The 21,447-nt window shown below is 56.3% G+C and overlaps 1 protein-coding gene across 1 annotated transcript; it reads right to left on the bottom strand.

Annotated features, from left to right (window-relative positions):
• Positions 1–6,937: 6,937 nt before the first annotated feature.
• Positions 6,938–17,169, bottom strand: LOC137458777 (leucine-rich repeat and fibronectin type III domain-containing protein 1-like protein). The gene is given in 4 exon segments (XM_068170042.1): positions 6,938–7,672; positions 9,988–10,239; positions 10,241–11,383; positions 16,979–17,169. Coding segments are annotated over 3 exon segments (1,878 nt in total). The 5' UTR covers positions 11,365–11,383; positions 16,979–17,169; the 3' UTR covers positions 6,938–7,170.
• Between the last annotated feature and the right edge of the window lie 4,278 nt (positions 17,170–21,447).

The following is a 21,447-nucleotide window of genomic DNA, read 5'->3' as shown; positions in this document are numbered from 1 at the left end:
ACCCCCATAGACCCTTGCAGGCTCCTACAGACCCTTACAGTCCCCTGTGAACCCTTACAGAGCCCCACAGACCTTTGCAGACCCCTGCAGACCTCTTGCAAGCCACAGCAGACCCCTATGGAACACCATGGACCTCTGCAGGGCCCTACAGGCTTTTACAGACCCTTACAGAGCCCCATGGACCCTTGCAGACACTCACAGACCCCTGTGGACCCTTGCAGGACCCCTGCAGAGCCTTATGGAACCCTGCAGACCCTTGTGGAGCCCTGCTGAGCCTTGCTGTGAACCCACGGACCCCTGCAGACCCTTATGGGCTCTTAGGGACCCCTGCAGACCCTTATGGGCTCTTAGGGAGCCCTGCAGACCCTTACAGACTCCCTCAGCCCCCCGTGGAGCCTCACGGAGCTGGCAGACCCTCGCAGCCCCCCGCAGGCTGTTAGGGAGCCCTGCGGACGCTCTCGGAGCCCTGCAGAGCTCTGCAGACCCTGACAGGCGCCGCCGATCCCTGCAGGCACCTCCGGGCCCTCGTGGACCCCTGGGGATCCTTGCTGACCCCTCTGGACACCCCTGCACCCCTGTGCACCGCCACGGACCCCCTTGGCCCCCTGGAGAGCCTTACAGACCCCTGAGGAGCGCTGTGGACTCTCCCCCAGCCTTATGGACCCCTGCAGTACCCTGACCGTCCCCTGCAGAGCACTGCAGACCCTGACAGACCCCCTTGGACCCTGACCCAGGGAACCTGCAGGCCCTTATGGAATCCTATGGACCCCTGAGGACCCCTGCAGACCCCTGCAGGCCCCTACAGACCCTTATGGACCCCTGAGGACCCCTGCAGACCCCTGCAGACCCTTATGGACCCCTGAGGACCCCTGCAGACCCCTGCAGACCCTTATGGACCCCTAGGGACTCCTGCAGACCCCTGCAGACCCTTATGGACCCCTGAGGACCCCTGCAGGCCCCTGCAGACCCTTATGGACCCCTGAGGACCCCTGCAGACCCTTATGGACCCCTGCAGGCCCCTGCAGACCCCTACAGACCCTTATGGACCCCTAGGGACTCCTGCAGACCCCTGCAGACCCTTATGGACCCCTGCAGGCCCCTGCAGACCCCTGCAGACCCTTATGGACCCCTGAGGACCCCTGCAGACCTCTGCAGACCCTTATGGACCCCTGCAGGCCCTGCAGACCTCTACAGACCCTTATGGACCCCTGAGGACCCCTGCAGGCCCCTACTGGCCCCTACAGACCCTTATGGAGCCCCACGGACCCCTGCAGACCCTTATGGACCCCTGAGTGCCCCTGCAGACCCTTATGGACCCCTGCAGACCCTTATGGACCCCTGAGTGCCCCTGCAGACCCCCTACAGGCCCCTACAGACCCTTATGGAGCCCCACAGACCCTTGCAGACCCTTATGGACCCCTAGGGACTCCTGCAGACCCTTATGGACCCCTGCAGAACCTTGCAGAGCCCCACAGACCATTGCAGACCCCTACAGACCCCTACAGACCCCTACAGACTCTAATGGAGCCAAACAAACCCTTGCAGGCTCCTACAGACCCTTATGGACCCCTGCAGAACCTTGCAGAGCCCCACAGACCTTTGCAGACCCCTACAGACCCCTACAGACTCTAATGGAGCCCCACAGACCCTTGCAGACCCCTGCAGACCCTGCAGGCCACAGCAGACCCCTATGGAACACCAGGGACCTCTGCAGGGCCCTACAGGCTTTTACAGACACTCACAGACCCCTGTGGACCCTTACAGAGCCATACAGACCCTTGCAGACACTCACAGACCCCTGTGGACCCTTGCAGACCCCTACAGAGCCTTATGGAACCCTGCAGACCCTTGTGGAGCCAAACAGACCCTTATGGACTCCTACAGACCCTTATGGACCCCTGCAGACCCTTGCAGGCTCCTACAGACCCTTATGGACCCCTGAGGACCCCTGCAGACCCCTATGGCCCCTGCAGCCCCTTATGGACCCCTGCAGCCCCTTATGGACCCCTGCAGCCCCCTGTGAACCCTTATGGAGCCCCACGAACCCTTGCAGGCTCCTACAGACCCTCGCGGACCCCCACAGAGCCCCATGGACTCCTGTGGACCCTTACAGACCCCTGAGAACTCCTGCAAAGCCCTAGAGACCCCCCCAGGACCCTGCAGACCCCTGGGGACCCCTATGGCCCCTTGCAGCCCCCCGGGGACCCCTGCAGATCCCCACACAGCCTTACGGAACCCAGCAGAGCCCTGCAGACCCCCACAGAGCCCTGCTGAGCCTTGCTGTGGAACCCCACGGACCCCTGCAGACCCTTATGGACCCCTGAGGGCCCCTGCAGACCCTTATGGAGCCCCACGGACCCCTGCAGACCCTTATGGACCCCTGCAGACCCTTGCAGACTCCTACAGACCCTTATGGACCCTTACAGAGCCCCATGGACCCTCGCAGGCTCCTACAGACCCTTACGAACCCCCACAGACCCCTGCAGACCCTTGCAGGCTCCTGCAGGACCCTTATGGACCCCTACAGACCCTTGCAGGCTCCTACAGACCCTTACAGCCCCCTGTGAACCCTTACAGAGCCCCACAGACCTTTGCAGACCCCTGCAGACCCCTGCAGACTCTTGCAGGCCACAGCAGACCCCTATGGAACACCATGGACCTCTGCAGGGCCCTACAGACTTTTACAGACCCTTACAGAGCCCCACAGACCCTTGCAGACACTCACAGACCCTTACAGAGCCCCCATGGACCCTTGCAGACCCCCCACAGACCCTTGCAGACACTCACAGACCCCTGTGGACCCTTGCAGAGCCCTACAGAGCCTTATGGACCCCTGCAGACCCTTATGGACCCCTGCAGACCCTTGCAGGCTCCTACAGACCCTTATGGACCCCTGAGGACCCCTGCAGACCCCTATGGCCCCTGCAGCCCCTTATGGACCCCTGCAGCCCCTTAGGGACCCCTGCAGCCCCTTAGGGGCCCCTTAGGGACCCCTGCAGCCCCCTGCGAACCCTTATGGAGCCCCACGAACCCTTGCAGGCTCCTACAGACCCTCGCGGACCCCCACAGAGCCCCATGGACTCCTGTGGACCCTTGCAGACCCCTGAGAACTCCTGCAAACCCCTAGAGACCCCCCCAGGACCCTGCAGACCCCTGGGGACCCCTATGGCCCCTTGCAGCCCCTTGCAGCCCCCCGGGGACCCCTGCAGATCCCCACACAGCCTTAGGGAACCCAGCAGAGCCCTGCAGACCCCCGCAGAGCCCTGCTGAGCCTTGCTGTGGAACCCCACGGACACCTGCAGACCCTTATGGACCCCTGCAGACCCTTATGGACCCCTGCAGAACCCTACGGGCCCCTACAGACCCTTATGGACCCCTAGGGACTCCTGCAGACCCTCATGGACCCCTGCAGACCCTTGCAGACTCCTACAGACCCTTAGAGACCCTTACAGAGCCCCATGGACCCTCGCAGGCTCCTACAGACCCTTACGAACCCCCACAGACCCCTGCAGACCCTTGAAGGTTCCTACAGACCCTTACAGCCCCCTGTGAACCCTTACAGAGCCCCACAGACCTTTGCAGACCCCTGCAGACCCTTGTGGACCCTTACAGAGCCCCACAGACCCTTACAGACCCTTACAGAGCCCCACGGACCCTTGCAGACCCCCACAGACCCTTGCAGACACTCACAGACCCCTGTGGACACTTGCAGAGCCCTACAGAGCCTTATGGACCCCTGCAGACCCTTATGGACCCCTGAGGGCCCCTGCAGACCCTTATGGACCCCTGCAGACTCCTACAGACCCTCACAGACCCTCACAGACCCCTGCGGGCCCATACAGAGCCCCATAGACCCTTGCGGGCCCCTACAGACCCTTATGGACCCCCATAGACCCTTGCAGGCTCCTACAGACCCTTACAGTCCCCTGTGAACCCTTACAGAGCCCCACAGACCTTTGCAGACCCCTGCAGACTCTTGCAAGCCACAGCAGACCCCTATGGAACACCATGGACCTCTGCAGGGCCCTACAGGCTTTTACAGACCCTTGCAGACCCCCACAGACCCTTGCAGACACTCACAGACCCCTGTGGACCCTTGCAGACCCCTACAGAGCCTTATGGACCCCTGCAGACCCTTGTGGAGCCCCTGCTGAGCCTTGCTGTGGAACCCCACGGACCCCTGCAGACCCTTATGGGCTCTTAGGGAGCCCTGCAGACCCTTATGGGCTCTTAGGGAGCCCTGCAGACCCTTACAGACTCCCTCAGCCCCCCGTGGAGCCTCACGGAGCTGGCAGACCCTCGCAGCCCCCCGCAGGCTGTTAGGGAGCCCTGCGGACGCTCTCGGAGCCCTGCAGAGCTCTGCAGACCCTGACAGGCGCCGCCGATCCCTGCAGGCACCTCCGGGCCCTCGTGGACCCCCTGGGGATCCTTGCTGACCCCTCTGGACACCCCTGCACCCCTGTGCACCGCCACGGACCCCCTTGGCCCCCTGGAGAGCCTTACAGACCCCTGAGGAGCGCTGTGGACTCTCCCCCAGCCTTATGGACCCCTGCAGTACCCTGACCGTCCCCTGCAGAGCACTGCAGACCCCTACAGACCCCCCTTGGACCCTGACCCAGGGAACCTGCAGGCCCTTATGGAATCCTATGGACCCCTGAGGGCCCCTGCAGACCCCTACAGACCCTTATGGACCCCTGAGGACCCCTGCAGACCCCTACAGGCCCCTACAGACCCTTATGGACAACCAGGGACTGCTGCAGACCCTTATGGACCCCTGAGTGCCCCTGCAGACCCTTATGGACCCCTGCAGACCCTTATGGACCCCTGAGTGCCCCTGCAGACCCCTACGGGCCCCTACAGACCCTTATGGAGCCCCACGGACCCTTGCAGACCCTTATGGACCCCTAGGGACTCCTGCAGACCCTTATGGACCCCTGCAGAACCTTGCAGAGCCCCACAGACCATTGCAGACCCCTACAGACCCCTACAGATTTTAATGGAGCCAAACAAACCCTTGCAGGCTCCTACAGACCCTTACAGCCCCCTGTGAACCCTTACAGAGCCCCACAGACCTTTGCAGACCCCTGCAGACCCCTACAGACTCTAATGGAGCCCCACAGACCCTTGCAGACCCCTGCAGACCCTTGCAGGCCACAGCAGACCCCTATGGAACACCATGGACCTCTGCAGGGCCCTACAGACATTTACAGACCCTTACAGAGCCCCACGGACCCTTACAGACCCCCACAGACCTTGCAGACACTCACAGACCCCTGTGGACCCTTGCAGACCCCTGCAGAGCCTTATGGAACCCTGCAGACCCTTGTGGAGCCAAACAGACCCTTATGGAGCCCTGCAGACCCCTGTGGACCCTTATGGAGCCCCACAGACCCCTGCAGACCCTCACAGGCCCCTGCAGACCCTTAACAGACCCAAGCAGACCCTTGCAGGCTCCCACAGACCCCCTGCAGACTCTTGCAGGCCTTTGTGGACCCTTATGGAGCCCCCCAGACCCTTACAGACCCCTGTGGACCCTCACAGACCCCTGCAGACCCTTGTGGAGCTCCACAGACCCTTATGGACCCCCATGGACCCCTGTGGAGCTCCACAGACCCTATATGGACCCCTTCAGACCCCTGTGGACCCTTATGGACACCCCAGGCCCTTACAGACCCCCATGGACCCCTGTGGACCCCCACAGACCCCTGCAGACCCCCACAGACCCCTGCAGACCATTGCAGGTCCCCACAGACCCCTGTGGACCCTTGCAGGCCCTTGTGGACACTTATGGAGCCCCACAGACCCTTACAGACCCCCACAGACCCCTGTGGACCCTCACAGACCCCTGTAGATGCTTAACAGACCCCTGCAGACCCTTGCAGACCCCCACAGACCCCTGCAGACCATTGCAGGTCCCCACAGACCCCTGTGGACCCTTGCAGGCCCTTGTGGACCCTTATGGAGCCCAACAGACCCTTACAGACCCCCACGGACCCCTGTGGACCCCTGTGGACCCTCACAGACCCCTGTAGATGCTTAACAGACCCCTGCAGACCCTTGCCAGACCCCTGCAGACCCCTGCAGACCCTTGCAGGCCCTTGTGACCCTTATGGAGCTCCACGGACCCTTGCAGACACAGACCCCTGCAGACCCTTGCAGACCCCTGCAGACCATTGCAGACCCCCACCAGACCCCTGCAGACCATTGCAGACCCCCACAGACCCCTGTGGACTCTTGCAGGCCCTTGTGGACCCTTATGGAGGCCCCCCAGGCCCTTACAGACCCCCATGGACCCCTGTGGACCCTCGCAGACCCTTAACAGACCCCTGCAGACCCTTGCAGACCCCTGCAGACTCTTGCAGGCGCCCACAGACCCCTGTGGACCCTTGCAGGCCCTTGTGGACCCTTATGCAGTTCCACAGACCCTAACAGACACCTGTGGACCCCTGTGGACCCCCACAGACCCCTGCAGACCCTTGCAGACCCCCACAGACCCCTGTGGACCCTTGCAGGCCCTTGTGGACCCTTATGGAGCCCCACAGACCCTTACAGACCCCTGTGGACCCCTGCAGACCCCCACAGACCCCTGTGGACCCTTGCAGACCCCTGCAGACCCTTGCAGGCGCCCACAGACCCCTGTGGACCCTCACAGACCCCTGCAGACCCTTGCAGACCCCTGCAGACCCTTGCAGACCCCCACAGACCTCTGTGGACCCTCACAGACCCCTGCAGACCCTTGCAGACCCCTGCAGACCCTTGCAGACCCCCACAGACCCCTGTGGACCCTCGTAGGCCCTTGTGACCCCAACCCCCCGGCGCTTGGCGAGTCCGCAGCGGCGGCCAAGGCCAACCCGGCGGAACCGAGCCGCGCCGCCCGCCCTCCCGCCGGGGCCGCGGTCCCCGAGGCCAGCGCCGGCGAAGGAGGGAGAGCCTGGTTAACCACACACTCATCTTTAATAGCTGGAAACGAAACCGTTGGGGGACGCAGGGACCGGTGTGTGTACAGCTTAAAAAAAATAGCATCTTTTGTTTCTTTAAACCATCTGATCTTAAAAATAGACAAAGAGGAGTGGAGCTTAAAACGCAACCGAGCGGCGCGGGAAACGTCTCCGAGCGGCGCCGCCGCCGTGGGGGGGCCCCGCTGCACCTTCCCCCCCCCCCCCATGGCCATTAGGACAACGCTTCGGTTGCTAAAAAGGTTGTGTTGGTGGGAGTCACTTTCTCGCAGTCCAAGTCCACGGCGGCCTTGCCTCTGCCGGAGCCCTCCTGGTGCAAGCTCTCCCTCCTCTCCGCGAGCTTCGAGGTGGAGCGCGCCATGGAGCCGCTCTGGCTGCCGTTGGTCTGCGAGCAGACGTTGGTGACCTTCGTCGCCTTGTTTTTGTGGTGGTTGTTGTAGACTTTGTACTTCATGAGGAGGATGAAGATGAAGACGAGGACCGAGGCCACGATGATCCCCCCGATAATGATGATCATGGTTCCTCCGAGGAACTGGGCGTGGAGGGACCGGCACTGTTTGTACTCCTCCTGCGTGGTGAACTGCACGCAGCCGAGGGCGCGGGTGGCCGTCAGGGAGGTCAGCCCGTCGTCGTAAACGGCCAGGACGCAGAGGTCGTAGTCGCGCCCTGCGACCAGGTCAGTCAAGAAGAAGGATTTGCTAGCAGCTGGAATCATCCTGGAAGGGAAAAGGAGCAGAGTGAGTACCCAGGCTGAGCCTAAGCAGAGTTTCATAGTTTCATTCAGGGTTGGAAGGGACCACAAGGATCATCTAGTTCCAACCCCCCTGCCATGGGCAGGGACACCCCACACTAGATCAGGCTGCCCAGAGCCTCATCCAGCCTGGGCTTAAACACCCCCAGGGACGGGGGCCTCGACCACCTCCCTGCACAACCCATCCCAGGGTCTCACCACTCTCATGGGGAAGAACTTCCTCCTCACATCCAGCCTGAATCTCCCCACCTCCAGCTTCATTCCATTCCCCCTAGTCCTAGCACTACCTGAGATCTTGAGAATTCCTTCCCCAGCCTTCCTGTAGCCCCCTTCAGATCCTGGAAGGCCACAATGAGGTCACCTCGGAGCCTTCTCTTCTCCAGACTGAACAGCCCCAACTCCTTCAGTCTGTCCTCATAGGAGAGGTGCTCCAGCCCTCTGATCATCCTCCTGGCCCTTCTCTGGACACGCTCCAGCACCTCCACATCCCTCTTGTAATAGGGGCTCCAGAACTGGACACAGTACTCCAGGTGGGGTCTCACCAGGGCTGGGCAGAGGGGGAGGATCACCTCCCTTGACCTGCTGGCCACACTTCTGATGCAGCCCAGGATCTGATTGGCTTTGCAGGCTGCAAGTGCACATTGAGAGCTCATGTTGAGCTTTTTGTCCACCAGCACCCCCAAGTCTCTCTCCTCAGTTCCAACCCCCCTGCCATGGGCAGGGACACCCCACACTACATCAGGCTGCCCAGAGCCTCAGCCAGCCCGCTCTTAAACACCCCCAGGGACGGGGCCTCAACCACCTCCCTGGACAACCCATTCCAGGGCTTCACCACTCTCACGGGGAAGAACCTCCTCCTCACATCCAGAGCTCTCTTCCCCGGCAGCGCTGCGACGAGAAAACTAACAGAGCGCATCCAAGAGTCACGGAATGGCAGGGGCTGGAAGAGGACTCCACCACCTCTCCAGACAGCCTCCACCACGTCTCTGGACAGCCTCCACCACCTCTCCAGACAGGCTGTGAAGCAGTCGATGGCCTCCAGAGGTCCCTTCCAACCCCCACCTGTGACTCCACGATTGTCGCCTCCCTCCCTTCACATCCATAGGCTGCTCCTACGGGCGCAGACGGATGTCCGCTAACTCACAGTTAGCAGAGGAAGAGGGAAATGGAGAGGTGAGGAAACATAAAGAAGCCAAAGGAGCAACTTAAATGCTCAAGATAAAGTTGCCATAGCAACTGCTCAATTTGATGGAGCCCAAAGGTTGCTGATGCATCCTACACAGCTTCATACTTCTCCCAAGCAACAAACCATCCCCTTTACCCTGCTCTTGTGAGACCCCACCTCAAATACTGTGTCCAGCTCTGGTGTCCCCAGCATAAGACAGACACAGAGCTGTTGGAGAGAGCCCAGAGGACGGCCACAAAGATGCTCTAAGGGCTGGAGCAGCTCTCCTATGAGGACAGGCTGAGGGTGTTCAGCCTGGAGAAGAGAAGGCTCCAGAGGGGACCTAAGAGCTGCCTTCCAATACCTGAAGGGATCCTGGGGGTGTTCTAGACCAGGTTAGATGAGGCCTCGAGCAGCCAAGTCTACTTGAAAGTTGTCCCTGTCCATGTCCAGGAGGTTGGAGTAGATAACCTCTGAGGGCCCTTCCAACCTGAGCCATTCCATGGCTCTGTGATTGTGTGCTATCCTTTTTTTTCTTATTTCCTGCTTCCCAGCCCTGGGAGGAATAGAATAGAATAGAATAGAATAGAATAGAATAGAATAGAATAGAATAGAATAGAATAGAATAGAATAGAATAGAATAGAATAGAATAGAATAGAATAGACCAGACCAGGTTGGAAGAGGCCTTTGAGATCATCAAGTCCAACCTATCACCCAACACCATCTAATCAACTAAACCATGGCACCAAGTGCCCCATCCAGTCTCTTCCTAAACACCTCCAGCGATGGTGACTCCACCACCTCCCTGGGCAGCACATTCCAATGGCCAATCTCTCTTTCTATGAAGAACTTCTTCCTAACATCCAGCCTAAACCTCCTCTGGCACAGCTTGAGACTGTGTCCTCTTGTTCTGTCACAGGTTGCCTGGGAGAAGAGACCAGCCCCCACCTGGCTACAATCTCCCTTCAGGTAGTTGTAGAGAGCAATAAGGTCTCCCCTGAGCCTCCTCTTCTCCAGGCTAAGCAACCCCAGCTCCCTCAGCCTCTCCTCACAGGGCTCCAGACCCCTCCCCAGCTTTGTTGCCCTTCTCTGGACACGATGTGAGCAGTGTTACCTGTACACCAAGATGTCATCAGCAGAACTGTTGTACTGAATCTGGTACATCCGAATCCCAGGGAGGTGATGCTGGGAAGGCCACTGGATAAGAGCAGAGGATGAAGTCAACTCAGCAACCACAACTGCCCTCTCTTGCTGAGCCTTGGTTTCATTTGGGAAGCTGGACTTGGCAGATATGAGGATATCCGAGGGGCCAGGCTCTGCGTCCTTATCACAGTTGGTGCTGTTAGCGAGGTTGGGGTGCGGGGGTGACGAGGAGCTCGACTGGAGCTGTTGACTCTCCTGCAGCATTGGATGCTATGCAGGTGAATGTGCCCTTGTCAGCCAAAGAAGTCACCAAAATATCCAGAGTGCCATTCTCATAAGAAGTGGTCCTGGATGTGTTAGAGACCAGCTTGCCATCGGGTGAGATCCAGCGAACGTAGGGATCTGGATCCCCCACGGCTTTGCACTTTAAAGAGGTGCTTTGGCCTTCTGTTGCTGTGAGCTTTGGGGTTCTGTGAGTGATCATGGGGGGTTCACAGACAAATTCCTCCTCCTTAATAGACCAAAAGTATTTGCCCATCAGTTCTGGTGGAGAGGCACAGGTCTCTAGGTCATCCTCCCTGGTGAGACGTCTCAGCCAGACGAGTTCACAGTTGCAGTGCAAAGGGTTCCCTCCGAAGCTCAGCACCAGGGATGAGAGTGGAGATCCTTTGGACTTGGCATAGACAGGGATCCTGGAAAACAAAGGATCAGGAGGGATCTTTTTCAGCTTGTTGGAGGTCATGTCTAGACGGGCGAGTTTGTGAAGGTTTGAGAAGATTCCCTCCGGCACAAACTCGATCAGGTTGTGATCCAGACTGACCGTGTTGACGTTGGAAAGCTTGGCAATGGTCTCCCAAGGGACGTTAACAAGATTGTTGTAGGACAGGTCCAGGTCTTCAATGGTTTCAATAAAGTCATCCAAGGACCCAGGAGAGATATAGTTTAATTGATTGTTACTGAGTATTAAATGCCTAAGGTTAATTAACCCTTTGAAATGATCTTCATTGATGTAAGTCAGTCTGTTACTATCCAAGTGTAAGGCGTGAAGGCCTTTGAGATCAAAGAATGCATAAGGCATGATCTGACTTATTGTGTTCCTCGACAAGGTCAAGTGGATCAAATTAGTCATGTTTGCAAAATCTTTTCTCCTGAGGGTGGTGATAAAGTTGTCCATCAGCCTCAGTTCTGCTGTTCTCCTGTCAATACTGGGGGGCACGAAGAGCAGCCCCGTCTTCGTGCAGAGAATTGTGAAGGATGGAGACAGGTTTTGACACATGCACCTTTTGGGACACATCATGGCCTTCACAGCAGTGCTAATAACCAGTAGATAGACAACCAACCTTTCCATCGTAAGAAAAAGACCAGACCTAGAGAAGGGAGGGGAAAACAACAACAAGCAAGGAGAAAGCCACGTGAATACACTTTAATTGGGCATCAGGAACAGGTTTACATTGAGATTTTTCAGCACAAGTCCACCTGTGACAACCGGAAACACCTTCTGAGACCATCCTGGAGTCACCTGCTGATATTAACTTCGATGTTTTTTAGAGCAAACATCTTCTAGTTCCTTTCTAATTCAGCTCTGCTCTTCTTCCAACAGCAACATGTGAGGCTGGCTGTGAGGCAACAGCCCAGCCCCAGCCAGCGCCATGCTTGGGGACACTGTTTGTCACACCAGGATGAGTTTATGGCCATGTAGTTACATGACCTCCTGTCCAGCCTTGGCTTGCAACCAGCATGGCCAGGCAGATGCAGAAGCAATGTTTCCCATTGTGATTTATTATGCAGAAATATCAAAGCCTGGCACAGGGCACACCAAGAAAACATCCACCTTAATCAGCTGTTGTGTGCCATGAAACCCACAGAATAACTGAGGTTGGAACAGGACCTCCAAAGGTCATCTAGTCTAAACCCCAAATCATAGTTTCATAGTTTCATTCAGGGTTGGAAGGGACCACAAGGATCATCCAGTTCCAACCCCCCTGCCATGGGCAGGGACACCCTACACTACATCAAGCTGGCCAGAGACTCATCCAGCCTGCTCTGAAGTGATGGGCTAAGTGCAAACAGTTTGCAAAGATGGTAAAATGGGGGGGGGGGGGGGGGGGGGAAGGGGAAGAAAGCTCTTTCTTAACATAAAGACCATCAAGCAAAATAATCTGAGCAAGCCAGCAGCACGAGCAGCGGGACCTCAGCATGGATGTGGAAGGTCTTCCAATCTGAAGGCCAGGCTGCACCCTCCAGCTCTATCTCACACATCAACAGAAGGTGTTTTCCAGGTGCTGTGGACAGCAAGACACCGGTTCCCACACAAACATCCCTCCAGGATGCGTTTTGGGACCAGCATTTCTGCACCATCAGCATTTCATTGACTCCTTGCCCACTGTGGTGGGCAGACTTGCCTCTGCTTGAAACCCAGTCCCCGACTTTGCTAAGCCAGAGCCCCGGAAGCTGTTCCCCAATCAATAAATGTTATTTTCAGCAAAGCTAAGGCTCCCAGAACTCACCCCAGAAAACAGCCTGGCAAATCCACCTCCAAAACACAAAGCACAGACCTCTAAGGGTTGGTGCCACCTCACGTTAGACGCCCAGAAAAGAACCAAAGCCGCCGGGGACGTGGGCACAAGCCATTAACTTCTAGTAATGCAATTTAAAAGCCTTTTTTAATGAGCTGCCTGTCTGTCTGTCTGTCTCCCTCCCACTTCCTATCACTTCCACTCCCCCCCCCCAACACCTCCAGAGCTTCCCAGCTCACGAAGTTCAAAGGCAAGTGGAGGTCAGCGTCACTGGCACTCTAAACACCAGCACAGTGACAAGTTTCATGCTCAGGAGGTGCCCACAGTAGCGCAACCTGCATGGGAGCTATCAGAGACTCATGGCATGGGTTGCCTTGGAAGGAACCTGAAAGATCATCCAGTTTCAACCCCTCTGCCGTGGGCAGGGACACCTCTCAACTAGACTCAACTACTCAAAGCCTCATCCAACCTAATCTTGAACACCTCCAGGTAGGGGGCATCCACAACCTCTCTGGGAAACCTATTCCAGAGCACCACCACCCTCATACTGAAGAACCTCCTCCTAAGATCCTCTGGTTCCAACCCTCCTGCCATGGCCAGGGGCATTTCCCACTAGACCAGGTTGCTCAAAGCCTCATCCAGCCTAGGCTTAAATATTTCCAGGGATGAGGTGTCCACAGCTTCTCTGGGCAACTTCTTCCAGTGTCTCACCAGATGTTGAGTACCAGGGAGAGACACAAAGCCGCAGACAGTTGTGTAAATAAAGACAAGGATCACCAAGAGCTTTGCTGATGACACCAAGCTGAGTGGGAGCGTTCACCTGCTCAAACGTAGGAAGCCTCTGCAGAGGGCCAGGCTGGATCAATGGGCCAAGATCAGTTGTATGAGCACTAACAAGGACAAAGGCCGGGTCCTGCACTTGGGTCACAACAATCCCATGAACTCTCCAGGCTTGGGTTGGAGTAGCTGGGAAAATGCCCAGTGGAAAAGAGCATGGAAGGGTTGGTTGACAGCAACTAAACATGAGCATGGAAGGGTTGGTTGACAGCAACTAAACACGAGCCTGCAGTGTGCCCAGGTGGCCAAAAGGATCAGTAATGAAACAAATAAAACAATTTCTTTTCAAGTTAAAATGAAGGGGGGGGGGGGGGGGGGGGGGGGGGAGGGAGAGATGAGTGGGTTGGCCAAGAAGACCTTTGAGGGTCCCCTTCCAACCCAGTGCAATCCGTGAAGCCGTGAGATGCGCACAAGCTCTCACATCTGCAGGTGCAATAGAAAGCATTTAGCTCTTGTCTGTCTCCTGCACCAACTGACTCTGGCCAAACGAGGAGCCCACCTCAAAAGCCACCTGCATCACCCTCATCTGAGTGCTCAGTGTCTCTTTGCAGTGTCCCAGCCTGGGGTGTTGGGAGAAATTTCATAGGCATTTCCTAGCTGCTAAGCCCCAGCTAATTACAGGGGAGCTTTGGTAAAGGAGGGAGTAAACTGATCAGCCTTGTGGGACTGGTGGGCCAAGCAGCTGTCACCATGGCATTTCATTGACAGCCTGGAGGAAAACCCACTCCAAACGCCCACCAGCAGAGCTGGTTGAGAAGGATGAGGAAAGCTTCAAGTTCTCTGCCTGGTTTGGGTTTAATCTTCTAACAGGAACATAAAAATAAAAGAAGAAGAAGAGTATTTTGCAAGAAAGATCCAAAAAGAAGCCCAAAAGAAGCCCAGAAGGTAGGGCAGGGAGGTTGTCAGCAAATTCCATCACTGGCAAAACAACAGAAATAAGTAACAGAAGTCTGCAGCTTCCTCCCTCCCCCTGCACCAGGAGCTTCAGCTCCAAAGGTCCTTTTGTCTCAGAGGGGTGGAGATAGGTTGGTTTGGAACAAGCCTCCCACTGGACAACGCCTGGCCTCCGGAGGAGGGACACCAGGGGGGTACAAACACTTCCTTCTCCAAGCTAAATGTCAGAGGGGCTTTGGAGAGAAACCACCACCAAGAAGGCCAAGACAGGGTGAGGCCTCTGCTGTGAGCATGAGGCACACCCACTGGGAAGCACCTCTCTCAGGAGCAGCCCACTCAGTCCAGGGCATTTCCAGGAGGAGCAGAGCCTGCTCCACCCCGGCAGAAACTTTTGTCTCAAGGCCATCAAGGGAGCTGAGCACACTGCTTCCACCTTGCCTGCCAGGAGCCAACATCAACTAAGCTTCCACTTCTCAACTTGCTAATGTAGCCTTTGAGCAAGCTGCCTGCAAAGCTCCTGGCATGCATAGCCCAGCACCCCTGAAGACCTTGGTCTTGCAGCCATCAGGATCTAGCACCAAAGGACCTGCTGGAACCTCTCCCTTGCTCTGCAGAATCCTGGATCTCTTTCTAAGGAGCATTACTGCACCCTGGTCAGCAGCAATGAGCTAGATGCAAGAATTGCTTGGTGGAGTCTTTTGGCAGCACAGGACAAGACCATTGCAGTCCTTTTTCTAACCCAACAGTTTCCTCCACGATGAGCCCACCTTAAACACCTCATTAGGAGCAAGAAACAAGACTTCCACAGCACACAACCTGCAGGCTGGACACACAAACATTGCAGGACAGCCCACCAGCAGGAATATCCTCCTAATCACAGAATGATAGGGTTGGAAGGGACCTCTGGAGATCATCTAAGTCCCACTCCCTGCTAAAGCTCTGCTACCAGAGGAGATTTCCTCCTCTTTGAGCAAACACAGCCTGGGGTCTGCAGCTTTTCCATGATGCTGAATGTGGAGGAGCACCTTGGATGGTCTCAATGGCAAACACTCCCATAGAATGATTGAGGTTGGAAAAGCTGTCAGCCCAACACCACCCTGCCCATTAAACCATGTCCCGAAGTGCCATGTCCACATGGGGTGTTTATACCCCTCCAGCAGCTCCACCAGCTCCCTGGGCAGCCTGTTCCAATGCCTGACCACTCCTGCAGGAATGGATTTTGTCCTGATGTCCATCCTAAACCTCCTCTGGCACAGCTCAAGGCCATTTCCTCTCCTCTCAATTGTTATATGGGAGAAGAGACCAATCCCACCTCACACCAAACTCCCCTCAAGGGAGCAGGAATATTTCCCTTCAGCCTCCTCTTGGGCCAGACTAACCAACCCCAGGTCCCTCAGGTGCTCCTCACCAGACCTGTTCTCCAGACCCTTCCCCAGCTTTGTGGCCCTTCTCTGGACCCACTCCAGCACCTCATTGTCCTTCTTGGAGTGAGGGGGCCCATAACTGACCTCGGCATTGGAGGCCACCCCAACAAAAGCAACACTTGCCCCCCTGGAGCCTTGGAGCCAGCCTCTCCATGCCTATGCTCCACTGTTAACACCAGCAGCCATGAGAGCTCACCGTGGCTTGGTGCCATCCTCAGAGCCCATGCCACCACCTGAAGGACACAGACCCTGCACCACACCCGGGAGGCATCCATCATCAGGGAAGAAAACAGGGGGGAAACTCACAGGAGAGGAGCTGGCAGCGTCAGTAACCAGCATTCCGGTGACTGCCCGGGGAGAACCATCAGCCCAGTAAAGCCCGCTCCGGGCAGCCGTACTTCCAAGCCAGCAGCTCAGGCTGCATCCTCCGGGATCCAGGATGTGCCTGCAACGGGGAGGGTGGGTCCCACTTCGGCCTTTCTTATTTTTTCCTCTATTTTTTTTTTTGGGGGGGGGGGAGTTGCGTTAAAAGCAGCAGAGCAGTGTAAGGCACATCTGACAATGACACTGCAATTTATCAAGGACTGGGGAGGGGAAGGGCAAAAATCATCCAAAAATCCTGAGAACTAAACCCAAAAGCATTGCTCCAGGCTGGCCCCTTCCCAGGCAGGGCTGCTGGGAGCGTTTAAAACCAGTGAGTCCAGAGAACAAACACTGGTGAGGGGGAGGAATGCCTGGGGATGCTGGGGTGGGGTGGTGGGTGAAGGAGGATGAGGATGGAGGGGGGGAAGAAAGGGGAGGGATTGGGGGGAGGAAGGGAGGATGAGGATTGCGGGGGGGAAGGGGGGAAGAATGAAAGGGAAAGGGAGATGAGGATGGAGGGGAAAGGAGGATGGAGAGGGTGGAGAAAGAGGATGAGGACGGAGGGGAAGAGGATGAGGACGGAAGGGAAGAGGATGAGGACGGAGGGGAAGAGGATGAGGACGGAGGGGAAAGGGAGGACGAGAATGGGAGAGAAAAAGGAGAATGGAGGGGGAAAGGAGGATGATGGTTGGGGAATAAAAGGAGGATGGAGGGGAAAGGGTGATGAGGATGGGGTAAAAAGGAGGATGAGGATGGGGGAAAGGAGGAGGAAGATGAGGATGTGGGGTGGGAAAGGAGGATGAGGATTTCGGGGTAAAGAAAGAAGGGGAGGGGGGGAAGAGGGGAGGAAAAAGGAGGTTGTGAGGAGAGTGAAAGGAGAAGACAAGGGCCGGCGCACCCCGGTTGCAGATCCCTCCCCAAATCTCACCTCTCCCCCCGCGGCGAGCCTAGAGGGGCGGCGGGTCCCGCATCGCCCGGGCCATTCCCCCGCCGTCCCCGGGCGCTGCGGCTCCAGCTCCGCCGTTCATCCCGATGGAAGGGAACGGGAACAGGTCCGGGAAGGAGCCGCCGCACCGGCTGCCGCAGGGGCCGCCCCGCCCCGGCACCGCGCAGCGGCGGCAGAGATGGGGATGGGGAGGAGGAGGAGGGGAAGAAGAGGAGGAGGGGAAGAAGAGGAGGAGGAGAAGACGAGGTGGGGGATGCACGTCCCGTTCCACCCCACAGTCGTAGCTCTGGGGAGGGCAGACGCGGTTAAATTCCACGCCCCACCCGGGCATCGTGCATCCCAGGGTCCGGTACCGGGGACCGTCGGAACAGCATCTCCCGGGGCCACCCCCGCCGCCAGCCGAGAAACTGGGGTTTGGCTGTTAATGGCTCTTTAATTAACGGGCGCTGGAGGATGAGGATCATAAAGAAGGGGCAAAAGGTAAAAGGGGGAGTTAGTGCTCTCAGCCGGTGGGGAGCAGTACTGGGAGGGGATGGGGTGGATGCTTCTCCTGAGGAACAGGATGGAAATGCCCTCAAGAGAAGCTTAAGGTGGACATAAGGAACAATTTCTTCATGGAAAGGGTTTTCCAGGCCTGACCCAGGCTGCTGAGGGCAGTGGGGGAATCCCCATCTCTGGAGGGGTTTCAAAGCCGTGGAGATGTGATGCTTAGTGAGGTGCTTCAGTGGTGGACTTGGTCGTGTTCAGACCTTGAAGTACCTTAAGTGCCTTACACGAGGGGGTGATTTTAAAGGTCTTTTCCAACTCAAATGTTTCTATGATTTGATTCTGGTCCAGAGCATCTTGGAGGAGATGGAGCTTCAAAGGGCCAGGCTGGGTCAGCTCTTGGACCCCACATTGCGTTGGGTCTGGTGGAGCCTTTGGGTTTCTATGTAACTTGAAGAACACTGGCATGGGTGGTGGGGTGCTGGCAGACCCCTCCCATGCAGAAGGTGCAGAGCCTCTGGTTGCAGGGAACTGGCCCTGTTCTCCTGGGTGTACAATGTGGGTGGAGAAAGTGAAATCCATGGGAGAAAGGGGGGGAGATCCTGGGAAATCCTCCCCTCACTGTGCTGGAGGAATCTTCAGTCAATCCTTCCTTCACCCCCTGGGGGTTTCTTAGGTGTTATTCATGTGAAGCTACTGTTTTGAGGGCTTTTCTTTGTTTTAAGACAGTATCTTGTCTGTGGGTGATGGCTCCACCACAAAGCAGCCTCCTCACCTAAACAACTTCATTAGGGGAACCCAAGTGGATTCCAGCCCGCTCTGAGAAGATCTGGGGAAGGAGAATTGTTGTTGTATCACTGCTCTCCCATGACTCATGACTTGAGAATACCCCACAAAAATAAAGCAATAATATCTGGAGATGTGATTCATGCTCCTGAGGAGGCCAGGATAGGGCAGGCTGCAGTATTTAGAGCAAGGAGCATCTTCTCCCTCCATGATGAGATGGAGCCTCAACATTCTCCACCTGGGGATGCTAATGACTCTAATCTGTGTATGCAGGATATTAATGACTGCATGGGGAACATGCAGTCTCCTCCAGGCTGAGAGGAGAAGTCCCCAGGCATGCACAGAAGAAAAGCAGGTCTGAGTCTTTCCTCTGCTTGGAGAATTATTATTGCAGCTGATGAAATTGTGGCTGCAAATAATCGTCATGTTTCCATATTGATTAGTCCAGGATGGTGCCAAACCAGGAAGCTGGGAAGGGTGGCTGGCAGAGTTGAGGAGGAGAACCTCACAAAGTTCAACAAAGGCAAGTGCAGGGCCCTGCAGAGGAACATCCTGCCCCAGGACAGGTGAGGGGTGACCTGGTGGGAGAAGGACTTGGGGGTTCTGGTGGACAACAGTTCACCACGAGCCAGTGATGTGCCCTCATGGCCATGAGGCCATTGGTGGATGAAGAAGAGCATGACCAGCAGGTCAAAGGAGGGGGAAAAAACCCAAAGCCCTTCACTTACTGATTAAATGTCAGCTTCAAGGTGTTGCAAGTTGCTGCTGTCCTGCTGCATGCACCCTCTGCTGGGAGCACAGGGGCTGCATTGCGGCCTCGAGCCTGTCTCTTTGTGATGTGCTACAGGCACCACATTGCAGTTGGTTACCATGTCAACCTCTGAAGGAGCCTTTTTCCACTTCTTCTTCTTCATTTCATTGAAAGGAGAGAAGGTAGATACCTGAAGCCTGAGCTTGCTTCCCACTACCATGGCACTGGACATACATCTTCCTGGGCATGCTCAGATGTTAATGGAGGTTTGCTTCTAGACCCAACCCTTGAGTTCCATTTCTCCTCCACTGAGGGTTTGCTTCTAGACCCAACCCTTGAGTTCCATTTCTCCTCCACTGGAGGTTTGCTTCTAGACCCAACCCTTGAGTTCCATTTCTCCTCCACTGGAGGTTTGCTTCTAGACCCAACCCTTGAGTTCCATTTCTCCTCCACTGGAGGTTTGCTTCCAGACCCAACCCTTGAGTTCCATTTCTCCTCCACTGGAGGTTTGCTTCTAGACCCAACCCTTGAGCTGCATTTCTTCTCCACTGGAGGTTTGCTTCTAGACCCAACCCTTGAGTTCCATTTCTCCTCCACTGGAGGTTTGCTTCTAGACCCAACCCTTGAGTTCCATTTCTCCTCCACTGGCGGTTTGCTTCTAGACCCAACCCTTGAGTTGCATTTCTCCTCCACTGGAGGTTTGCTTCTAGACCCAACCCTTGAGTTCCATTTCTCCTCCACTGGCGGTTTGCTTCTAGACCCAACCCTTGAGTTCCATTTCTCCTCCACTGGCGGTTTGCTTCTAGACCCAACCCTTGAGTTCCATTTCTCCTCCACTGGAGGTTTGCTTCTAGACCCAACCCTTGAGCTGCATTTCTCCTCCACTGGAGGTTTGCTTCTAGACCCAACCCTTGAGTTGTATTTCTTTTCCACTGTGTTTCTACAAACAGAACTGTGTGGGCTGGAAGGGACCTTAGAGATCATCTAGTTCCAGCCCCCTGCTATGGGCAGCGACACCTTCTGCCAGACCATCCAACCTGCCTTTGAACCCCTCTAGGGTGGAGCAACATCTTCCAGTGCCTCTCCATCTTCATGGGGAAGAACTTCTCAATGTCCAGTCTCAGCAGAGCTGCTTCCCACTTGAAGCCATTACCCTCACCCTGTCACTCCATGCCTTTGTCAAAAGTCCCTTTCCAAAACATCTACATTTGCTCCATGAATTATAGCATCAGCAAGGTTGGAAGAGACCCCAAAGATCATCGAGTCCAACCTGTCACCACAGACCTCATGATTAAACCATGGCACCAAGTGCCACATCCAATCCCCTCTTGAACACTTCCAGGGATGGGGACTCCACCACCTCCCTGTGCAGCACATTCCAATGACGAATGACTCTCTCGGTGAAGAACTTTCTCCTCACCTCCAGCCTAAACTTCCCCTGGCACAGCTTGAGACTGTGTCCCCTTGTTCTGGTGCTGGGTGCCTGGGAGAAGAGACCAACCCCCTCCTGGCTACAACCACCCTTCAGGTAGTTGTAGAGGGCAATGAAGTCACCCCTGAGCCTCCTCTTCTCCAGGCTAAGCAACCCCAGCTCCCTCAGCCTCTCCTCATAGGGCTCTGCTCCAGGCCTCTCCCCAGCCTCATTGCCTTTCTCTGGACACGTTCAAGAGTCTCAATGCCCTTCATAAACTGAGGGGCCCAGAACTGGACACAGTACTCAAGGTGTGGCCTAACCAAAGCAGAGTACAGGGGCACAATGACTTCCCTGCTCCTGCTGGCCACACTATTCCTCATACAGGCCAGGATGCCCTTGGCCTTCTTGGCCACCTGGGCACACTGCTAGCTCATGTTTAGGCAGCTGTCAATCAGCACCCCCAGCAACCAGCACCAGAACAAGGGGATAGAGTCTCAAGCTGCACCAGGGAAGTTTAGGCTCGAGGTGAGGAGAAAGTTCTTCACTGAGCGAGTCATTCGTCATTGGAATGTGCTGCACAGGGAGGTGGTGGAGTCACCATCCCTCGAGGTGTTCAAGAGGGGATTGGATGTGGCACTTGGTGCCATGGTCTAGTCATGAGGTCTGTGGTGGCAGGTTGGACTTGATGATCTTTGAGGTCTCTTCCAACCTTTGTGATACTGTGATACTGTGACTGCCCATCTGTCTAGTCAGTCGAGGTCCCTCTGCAGAGCCCTTCCTCCCTCTAACTGACCAACCTCTGCTCCCAACATGGTGTCATCTGCACATTTCCTAATGACTGACTCAATCCCCTCATCCAGATCATCATCGAAGATATTAAAGAGGATGGGGCCCAGCACTGATCCCTGGGGGCCTGGCTGGGTCCTGTGTGGTTGTATTTGCCACATCCTGAGGTTTGTCTTGATTATCCAAATAAATTCAATTCTGCACTGGAATTTTTCCCTCTGATGCTGC

The sequence above is a fragment of the Melanerpes formicivorus genome, unplaced genomic scaffold, assembly GCF_026170545.1.
Source record: "Melanerpes formicivorus ecotype bairdi unplaced genomic scaffold, bMelFor1.0.p_v2 SCAF_277, whole genome shotgun sequence".
Classification (NCBI taxonomy): Eukaryota; Metazoa; Chordata; class Aves; order Piciformes; family Picidae; genus Melanerpes; species Melanerpes formicivorus.
Note: the sequence above shows the minus strand (reverse complement) of the source record. Positions and strands in the feature narration are given on the sequence as shown.